Consider the following 10,419-nt stretch of genomic DNA (forward strand, 5'->3'; position numbering starts at 1 on the left):
ACAGGAAGCTCCTGTAGGAGATGACAGGATATAGGAGAAGAAGCCATCCAGAATACGTTTTTCAGTAACAGTCCACAGAATTAGGGGTGTGATTGCAAAAACGATGAAAGCAAAGGAAACGATGAATAATGACGAAGTCTGTGTTTCTGTCCCCAAAATAGGAATCATTGAAATGGAAAATCCTGGAGCTGAAAGTGGCCGTATCCAGCTCTACTCTGTGAATTTTGTATTTTTTCTTTTATTTATTCATCATCTCAACAGACATGTTTTGCGAATATACTACATGCAAATTACTACATTGGGTGCTAGGAAAAGAACTGTGAACGAGGTAAGAAGGACCCTGCCCTCACAGAGCTCACATTAACAGCTAATTCATTCCCATAATTAATCATAACTGCAAAGATGGTAACCAATGAGATGTACAGAGTGCTAGGGTTACCTGTAATGGGGGATGTAGCTTGGGAGACAGGGAAAGATTGTCTTGAGGAAGTAATGTTTGAGCAGATCACTAAGGATGAGCAGGAAGGAGTTAACCTGGTGAAGGTACAAAGGCCAGTGTGAGGAGAGCCCATAGTAAGAGATGGGCAGGGGCCCAAAGTGAGTTGGTGACAGGCAGGGTGGGTCCTTGAGGGCCACCACCAGGACTGTAGTCTATATCTTAAGAACAATGAGAAACCGTTAAAGAGGTTAAGTACAATCAGATCTACAGCTTTAAGTAACTGTCTTTAATTGCATCCTCTTCTTCCCAAATTCTATCCACAAGCATAGATAATTCGTAAGTCCCATTAAAAGCTATGATATATTGCACATTTGAATAAAAGATGAATGCTTCAGGGCTTCCCTGGTGGCGTAGTGGTTGAGAGTCCGCCTGCCGATGCAGGGCACATGGGTTCGTGCCCCGGTCCGGGAAGATCCCACATGCCGCGAAGCGGCTGGGCCCGTGAGCCATGGCCGCTGAGCCTGCGCGTCCGGAGCCTGTGCTCCGCAACGGGAGAGGCCACAACAGTGAGAGGCCCGCGTACCGCAAAAAAAAAAAAAGATGAATGCTTCAGGTTGAAGTATATACTCCTACAAGTCCTGTTCTCTATAGTTTGCAAAAGGGTCATGCCTATAGAAACCTCTTGAATTGAGTGACAGTTGTTTTAACTTATATATTACTGTGATCCCTATTACTGTGATAGGAGCCACTCTGGGGCTCCCTGATCTGTGGCCACTCAGCCTCTGCTTCATTATGTTCCTGGGCACCTCCTACTCTGTCATTGAATAGCTCTTTTCATTTGTATGCTTCTCCCAGATTGTGCCCCAGTTGGTCTGTGTTTAACCTCTTGTATAGCCTTCTGGAGAGTCTTTCTATTACCTCTTCTACAGGACAGCTAGTTTGAGAACTGATCTCATGTACCCCCTTCAAATTTAGTCTTATTCACAAACAGCCCCATTTCCTTCAGTAGCTCCTCACGTGATTGTGTTGTTAACAGAAAAAGAGAAACAGGAAGGGTGATCTGATTTGGTGGTGAATAAGATGAGTTCAAAATTGGGTCACTTGGAGGTTGAGTTGACTTCCAAATGGAAACTTCCACAGGCAGGAGCCAGTGCAGGAGAGTGGAGCTCAACTCATGGCTGAAAATGGACATTAAGAGTAGACGTCATAATGGGGCTTGGTTGTCTACAGATGTGAGTTTAGAGAGAGGGCTGAGGTGGTGGAGAGAGATGGGCAAGAGCCATCAAAGAAGAAAAAGTGAGCTAGAGAAAAGATGGGAAATAACAGTTAGTAAGCACTTATCATGGGCCAGGTGCTGGGTGCTGGGCAAATATTACCACATTGCAGTCTCCCAATTTTGGGTGTCATTATTCCTGCTTTTCAGACTAGCAGAATAAGACTTAGTTGGGTCACTTGCCTTAGGGCAAGAGAAGCCCAGAGGCTATGAGCACCTATAGCAGTGGGATTGGAGGTGGGAGAAGGAGAGGCAGAAAAGCCTTCTGGCAGAGGGATGGAGCAGTGGTTAACCTAGGTTTATCAGATTGCAAAATTCATGCTTTCTCCATCTTTGCAAATAGGAGAATCCATTTAGAAAAGCGTAGAGGGTCAGAGCTACAGAGAGGCCCAGAAGATGGGACTGGGAAGGGTGAAAAATTAGACAAAATGGAAGCCGTTTGTGACCCTTAGATGTGGGCTTTCAGCAGAAGGTGTGACTGGAAGTGAGACTGCAGGGAGGGAAAGAAGTGTGTGGGAAGAAACAGGAAGCTGCTGTTGGTGTGTATGGTAGTGGGGTTTTATTTTTCTGTTCAATTGCAAGGTTTTTGCAGAAGGGTAAGAAGGGTATGAGAAGCTAATGGTATCCAAAAACAGGGTTGTTTTTCCGAACCAAAGATCAGAATGAAATAATGATAGGCTCTTGGCAGAGAGTGGAGAGGGAAGAACTTACTCGGCAGGGTACTCACCCATGTGAGAAGTGGGGTTTGAAACTGATAGTTGAGGGAGAGGCAGAATAAACCCTGTGTGGGACAAGGCAGTGGAAGTGATGTCTAGTGCCAGCAGAAGCCTCTTCAGGGAAGAGAGTAAGGTTAAATCCTATACATACAACCATTGCAGAGTGTGGCTAAAATCCAAGTAATTATATTTGATAAATGTAACGTCTATCATCTACTGAATGTTTCCTAAGTGCTACCTTACATGCATTATCTTTTCCCATGACACTCCAAATGAAATGAAACTGACATTCAGAGAAATTAAGTAATTTATCCAATTCATACAAGATCATACAGCTAGGAAGTCGTGGTCGAAGCCTAAATTTGTCCATTCTCTGAATGACTCAGCTCTACTGAGTCTCCAGGCCGACAAAGATGACCTTATGGAACATGTTTGGAGGGAAAACATGAATATGGGTGCATGTTCCTTTTGGAAGAACAGTAATTGATAGGAGTAGAGAATGAACTCAGATGTCAGGGAAGAGGTATGGGAATTCACAGCCTTGGGGACAGATGTTGGGCAATGAGTCATGGATGGGAGCTCATCATAGGAATGGCTATGGGCTACTTGGCCAATGGAAGCCACAGATAGGGAAGATGTGGCTTCCGTAATATAGATTTCAAAGCTGGTCCAACAAAGGCAAGACACGAGTAGGTTCTTCTAGCATCTCTTAAATAATAAAAATATCACTTAATGAAAAGCAGAGCTTCAGATTATGTCTTGAGTTGCCCAGGAGACAATATGATCTCCCAGAGAATATAATTCAGCAGAAGAAACTCCCATCTTGGGTTGAATGCAACTAGTTGAAAAAGAACTAGTTGTAAAGTAGAAAGGAAAGGAAATTTGGGGAAATTGATTGTTTCATATGAGCTAGGCATATCAGATACAACCTTGGATATTAAGAAGGTGTATTAAAAATTAGAGAAAATTTAGACCAAAGGCTTTAAAGCGAAGAACTCGAGAAGACTAGAAAGTTCACAAAAGCAAAAAGACACAACCATAGTCAGCAGGCAGGAATAAATAGAATAAATAAGAGAAAATAGACACATTGGCCTTATATATTAATATTTTGTCAGTCACTCAGAAACTCTCATCAAATGGTTCAGTTATTGCATGTCAGAGATGGATTTCCGAGAGACACGCACCATGAAGGAGCTCCACGGATACAGAAATTATGACATGGTCCCTGTCTTTGAGTTGTATACAAAGTTGTCTAGCCCAGTTCTTAAAAAGGAGTAGGGACTCAAAAAGTGTCCTCAGAGTCAGACCAGCTTGGGGCCAATAGAATTTTATTATGTTGAATCTGATTAACAAAAGACTGTAATTATTACAATAGCCAGCATTTATTGTTGGTTCTCATATGCTAGGCATTATTTGAAGTATTTTCCATATACTTAATATTTATAACAACCCCAAGAAGTAGACATCATCAGTGTCCATATTTTATCCTCATTAGAAGATAAAGAGTTAAGTTACTGGTCCTGTAGAAGGTGGTGGCCATAATCATTAGTCTGTAGTGAAGGTGGTATCTTCACCAATGGCTGATTCTCTTTGAATGATATTCATGAATTGGGAAGTCCTGCTGGAAGGAATTTCATTATAATGTAAGTGGTTTCTGTGTCTGTTACTATATGAATCCTGCTTTACTCATGGGAAGACACATATCCTGTTAGACTAGAAATCCTACTTCCCAGGTTTGTTTTCATTCTCAAGTCAGTTGACTTTGATGACGAGCTTCTATGCTGTAATTGCTACTGAAGATCTGAACAGTATAGTTGTGGTGTAATGGAGGTGCCTGGACCTGCAGCAGGAAGATTTGGCATCCAAGCCCTACTCTAGAGGCAGCCAGCAGCAAGCTTAAGATCAGGACTTTGGTTCAAACCCAGCTCTGTCTCTCACATGGCAAGTGACTGTATAAGTTAAAGTCAGTGATCTAATCCTGCTGTTACGGACTGAATTGTGTCCCCCACCCCCCCACCCCAATCCATACATTGAAGCCCTAACCCCCAGTGTGACTGCATTTGGAGATAGGACCTTTAAGGAGGTAATTAAGGTTAAATGAGGTCATAAAGGTGGGCCCTAATCTAACAGGACTGATGCCCTTCCAAGAAGAGGAAGAGACACCAGAGATCTCTCTCTCTTTTTCTCTCTCTCTGTGCACAGGGAAGAGGCCATGTGAGGACACAGTGAGAAGGCAGCCATATACAAGCCTAGAAGAGAGGCTTCACCAGAAATCAACCCAGATGGCACCTTGATCTTGGACTTCTAGCTTCCTGAACTGTAAGGATATAATTTGTTGTTTGAGCCACCCAGTCTGTGGTATTTTGTTATGGCAGCCCTAGCTGACTAATACACTGCCAAGCCTGCTTTCCTGTGAGGTAGGGATTAATGACAGTACCTAGTCATAGCCCCATCCCATCGCTTTTTCCAAGAGAAGCCATGTAAAAAGCTGAGCATGTTGCCTGGCTCATGATAAGACCTTGATGATTTCAGTTGTTACTGTTATTAATAGTGAAGTGTGGTTTCCTTCCCTGGGCATGACAGTCCCACTCCCCACGTGGTCAGTATGGGGCTGAAATGAGACCTGTGCTTCTTAAAATTTCCCTGGCAAAAGAAGAGAGTGCTCACACCCTCCTGGGGATATGGGCACAAGAAGGAATTTCCACTGGAATGATCTGTGAAGTCTCTCACATTTTATCTTAAAAACCCACACAGATTTTGCATTATAGTTCATATATAGTTTTAATTCATACAGTGTTTGCAGTAGTTTCTCAGGGTAGACAGCTGAGGATCTAGACACATGACCTGGTCCTGTGTGCCTCATCCACTTCACTCGCATTTGCGCAGGCCTTTGCAAGTCACAAAGAATTGTTCTGATGTGAGGATTTTGTGGTATGTATTTTTAAAAATCAGCATTACAATTAATCAACTTGGGATACACTATAAAGTGTGTTTCATATTACTAATGAACTACTTGAACCACTGTTAGTGAGCTCCTACTGTGTGCCAGGCATTGGTGTCAGCAGGGTGACTACTCAGATCCACTCCCAACCTTCCGGAAGCTTACATTCTGGCAGGGTAGGTCGACACCAAACACATAGTCGGATAACTAACTCTTAGAGTAATGGCACATCGTGACAAGGGCTATGAAGGAGAAGGAAAGTAGGCTAGGAAAGCCCGTAGCGGGGAGAAGGTCAGAGCCCTAGAGCATTCTGAGTACTAATAGATTCCCGGGAAGTCTGGCTTCCTAGGAAGAGTGGTCTGGAAGCAGCCTTCTTGAGTGAGGCATCAGTTATTAAGCATTTTAAACTGAGTGAATTATTATCACTCATGGTCTGTCAAAGCTCTGGGTGGTCTGTTTTCCACAGCTCCAGGTAGGCTAGTTATGGGGATTTTGTACTGGGGACAGGGTGGTATTTGGCAACTTTTGGGGTGTGATGGGGTGAAGGGCAGTGCTCTTTGCTTTAAATGTACAATGTGGGAAATGGGGATGGGGGACTGAGGAATATTAGCGGTGCCTCTTCTCTCTTTTCTTTTTCCTCCCTGGCGAGTGCGTCTGCTCTTTGCAGACTTGTCCAGGAGTCAGTTAACAGGTGAGAACTGCTTTACAAATCACAGCCTTGGTCCCCAAAGAGCCAAACAGAAGCCCCCCTCCATTTTTTGCCTGCCCTTCCAGCTCCTAATAGAGGGTGGATGCAGCATTTTGTGTGTTGGAGATGGGGTGGGTGGGGAAGTTGTCCCCAGCACCTTGACCTGGAAGTCTGGGGTCCCCTGTAGCCCTCTGAACTCTGGCTTTACCCATAACAGGGGTGCAGGGAGGGTACCCCGACACCTGCTCTTCTTCTCATCCCTGCCCCCACTGCCCTTCCTAATTGCTTCCACACCCCTGGCCACTCCTTTTTTTCCCCTTGGAGGCCTTAGCACAGCAAACAGGCAGATGGAGGAAGGGTGTAAGATTATTGTAGGGAAGGGGAGGAATTTTCCATTAATAATAATAATAATAACAAGAATAATAATGCTTCTCATGTTGGCACAGCACTCCAGTTTACCAAGTGCATTCACACCTGTGATCTCCTTGGATTCCAGAGGTGGGAAGTTATGACACTGGTGTTCTGGTTGTCAGCCTTTGACACTGCCCCCATGTTCAAGCAGGCCACCTTTTTTACAGACATGAGCCCATTGAGGTGTCCAGGCCTTTACTTAAGCACAGGCCCCAATGAATGCCCCCCATAAATGCCCTCTCTTTGCTCCTGTCAATTGCAGTTTCAACAAGCCCCCACCATGTCTGTGAAACTTTATCAAATACTCTCGTCTCCTGAAAAAGAGTCCAAGCAAAAAAGGGTCTCAGAGACCATGTGGTCTAACCTCGTCACTAGCCCAGAGAGAAAAAGGGTAGGTTAAGGTCACGCAGCTTGTCAGGAACAGAGCCAGGGCTCGGACACCCATGTGCCACCCACACACACTCCTGCAGCTCCTCCTCCCGATACCCTGGGTAGCTGCACACTTCGTCTCCTGGGGCTTCTCAGCGTGCGAACAGTAGGGGCTTCACATGTCCGGCGGTTTTCAAGAGTGTGACTCGTTAGCCCTATTTTACTTTCGGTGGGGGTTGGGGGGAGGTGGGATGGGGTCAGAGGAGCTCGCCGTCCTCAGGAATCCTGTGGGGCATTCTTTTATGAAGTTAAGACTCCAAGTGTATGAAAACGTTGGTTTCACAAACAGGAGGCGACTCAGCTCCGGGACGAGTCCCTAACACACGAGTCCCTAACAGACCCCTAGCTGCCCTGGCCCAGGAGGCACCTGTACCCACAGCGCCCGGCCTTCGACCCCCCCCTACCCGCTCCACGCGCCCACGCGCCCACGCTTCTCACCCCGGCTCCACCGCCCGTCTCTCCCTTCTCCTCTCTGGCCTCTAGATCGTTCGGTTTTCCCCTCCCCACCAAGCAACAAGTGTGGGCACCACTTTTCTTCTTACCGCGGCTTCGGTCCATGGCGCCGGCGATCGATCGCGCGGAGCAGGGCGCGGTGCCTCCGGCGGGGCCGGCGGCTGCGGGCGTGCGGCGCTCTCCAGTCCCGCCCGCTGGAGCGCCCTCCGCGCGTCCCCTCCCCCGACAGGATGCTCGCCCAGCGCCTCCGCCCGCCCTCGCCTGCCCCTGCACGCCGCTCCCGCTCCCGGAATAGACCCGGAGCCCGCCTCGCCCCCTGGGCCGCGGTGTCCCTGGTCCCGCACACGCTCCGCGCCACGCCCTGCCTTTCGCAAGTCCTCATGCCCCTCCGTGAGGGGCTAGAGGACCCACATCCCAGTTCACACGCTTTCTTTCGTACCCGCGCCCGTGCTTCCCACCCCCGTCCAGACCAAGGCGTTGTTCAGCTCTGCTTGCATTACGCTAGTGACGAGGGGCTTACTACTGCACTTCCCAGCCCGGTCCATTTTCAGATTGTACAGACTGTTAGAACCTGTTTTTCAACAGTGGAATCAAAATCTCTTTGCCTGCAGCTGCCACCCATTTCCTGGCTTTTGGTTTATCTTCTCCATTAAACAGGTCTTTCCTGGGCACCTTCTAGCGCGAGACAGTGGACCAAACTCTATGCTGGTACAGTGTCAATAATGGTGTAAGAGAGGAGTGAAGTAATAAAGATCTTTAAAAAATAAAACCACCTAGGAAAAGGAGAGAAAGAGAGGATTGCTAAAAGGTGGACAATGGCTTGGGACACATCCAACTTTCGAGGTTCCCTGTGCACTAAAACGTGAAGAATGCCAACACGGAGTGATAAAAATTGTGGAAATGAACACTTTTTTAGCATACAAATGCAGTGCAATGTTACGTGTGCTCTTCCCAAAATAATTACAGGATGTAGAAAAAATATTGCTATGGCCAGTGTGGTCAGGAATGGGATTTAAGTTTAAAGTTGTATGAAGAATGTCAACATCTTTCATCCTATTAGTGTGTCTCTGTGAAAGTAGGTCCGAACCGTTTATAGATAATATGAAATGTCTAAATTTAAGACCCTTCATAAAGTGAAGTCCAGGCCTAGTTCTCCTTCTAGACACTCCTCCACCCCAAGATAGGCCAGGTCACAGTTTGAAGTTTTGGCTAGGCCACTCCTTTACTTAGAACATTCTGGCATTGGGACCATCTTGTGCAAAGGCACAAGGGAGGACTTGGGAAAAAGCATCCTGCGTTTTCCTGGCCTGGGACTATTTCCTCCATTGCTTTGATGGGCAAGTTGAAATTAGCCCTGGCTTCGCCAGATTGCATCAGTAGTTTGTTTAGTATATCTGTGTATGAGCACAGAGGAAATACGGTGTAGTGAAAAAACAGCGGGATTGGAGTCTGAAAACTTGTGTGTGATCTCTTGCTCTTCTAATTACTAAGTGTACAACTTTAAGCCTTTGAGGTTTGCTTGCTCATCTGTGCTGTGGGAAACCTCATACTGACCTCATAAGGCTGTTAGGAGGGCAAATGAAATGATGGTACAAACCCACTTTGTAATCCTTAAATAGCTGTGAGCCGTTATTGTTTGCCAATTCCTCTTTGTTCCTGCCCACTTTTCCAATTTGAAAAGGTCAGTTTAAATTCTAAAGCAGACAACCAACGATTTACAAGTGGGTTAACTTCTAAAAGTTCACTGTTTGAATTCTGAAACACTTGGAAACAAGGCTATAAATTGTAGTCAAGTTTCCAGGCTAGCCCATTTATACTTTAAAAAGCATAATATTTCACTTGAAGTAAATTTTAAAAATATGTAAAACATAACTGTTGCAAGAACAGATGGAGGCTTAGAACTTTTAGAAACTTTAAGAAACTTTCAGACTCTGGATGTTTAGAAGAGAATTGGAACAGAAAAATCAAAAAAGCTAAAGGGAATTTATATGCACCTATGGAAGAATTTTTGGAGTGGAATTAACTGAGCTGTGGTCTAGGAAAGATGTAAAAATGGGATTAACTGAGCTGTGGTCTAGGAAAGATGTAAAAATGGGAGAACACAGTCTGTGCACAGTTTTCCTAAGGATTAACAAAAAGAAGTCACTCTGAAGGTGTAGTGGTTCTGGTTTAATAATTACCCATAATGCCCACTAGGTGGCACTGTTGACTAAATTGACTACAGCTTGGTTGCTGTTAGGAAACTGGGTGAGGTGGATGAGGAGGCTGTGGGTTTGGGACAAGGAATAACTATATATTTTTTTCTGTACTTTTCCTTTACTTAGGCGTATAGTCACCATAAAAACTATCCCCACTTTTCATCAGTCCACTTAGGAACATTTGTTACATTCTGTGCCAATTTCTATTGGGAGAACTAATGCTAAGTAGAAATGATCTCCATCCTTAAGGAACCTACAATCTAGTAGAGGAGATAAATATGTACAAAATAATTTAATTAAAAATTATTATGTGAAAAGTGCCAGAGGAGAGATAAAGTGTTCTTGGAATTCATTCAGAGAAAGCAAGAATATCTTACTGATCATGGAGACAGTAATGGATGACAGACACTTGGGTGAGCCTGCAATGAGAAGATAACGTTACAGGCAGAGAAAACAGTGAGAGCAAAGACATAGAGATAGAAAACTGCAGGATGTGTCTGTAAAGAAGTTTGGTCTGGTTAGATTGTAGGGTATCAGGTGGGAAGTGCTGGAATGAGAATGGGGATGGAAGTTGTGGATGCCAATGCCTGGTTTCTCCTCCCTTTTCCACTTCCCTGTATGAATGCAATTCTCTGGAAAGGATTTTTAGGATCTGCCTCATATCTTCCCTTTTCTTATTGTTGTACTAAGTTTTCTAGGTTTGCCCGGTACTTGTCTAAAGGAGTCTGTGCGGAGAGCTCCAGCTCTGTAAAAAGATATCAAATTTGGTCCCAGTGAACAATTCCAGGAAAAAAGCTTTCAGCTCCCACATGCTCCTAGTCTTGTGAAAACAAATGATACTCCCCAGTCTCATTCTTAGCTTATCAGGTGC

General features: G+C 45.1%; 1 protein-coding gene across 1 annotated transcript in view; it reads right to left on the minus strand.

Moving 5' to 3' along the window:
- AFAP1L1 (actin filament associated protein 1 like 1) overlaps nt 1–7,732 on the minus strand; it is a gene marked incomplete at its 5' end in the record, with an annotated part of 70,900 nt that extends 63,168 nt beyond the window's left edge. Inside the window, 2 exon segments of the mRNA XM_082835894.1 lie at nt 7,440–7,519; nt 7,521–7,732. Of these exon segments, the coding sequence (XP_082692020.1) occupies nt 7,440–7,519; nt 7,521–7,732 (292 nt within the window).
- Between the last annotated feature and the right edge of the window lie 2,687 nt (nt 7,733–10,419).

This window comes from Leucopleurus acutus (genome assembly GCF_964270905.1).
Source record: "Leucopleurus acutus genome assembly, chromosome: 3".
NCBI classification, from domain to species: Eukaryota; Metazoa; Chordata; class Mammalia; order Artiodactyla; family Delphinidae; genus Leucopleurus; species Leucopleurus acutus.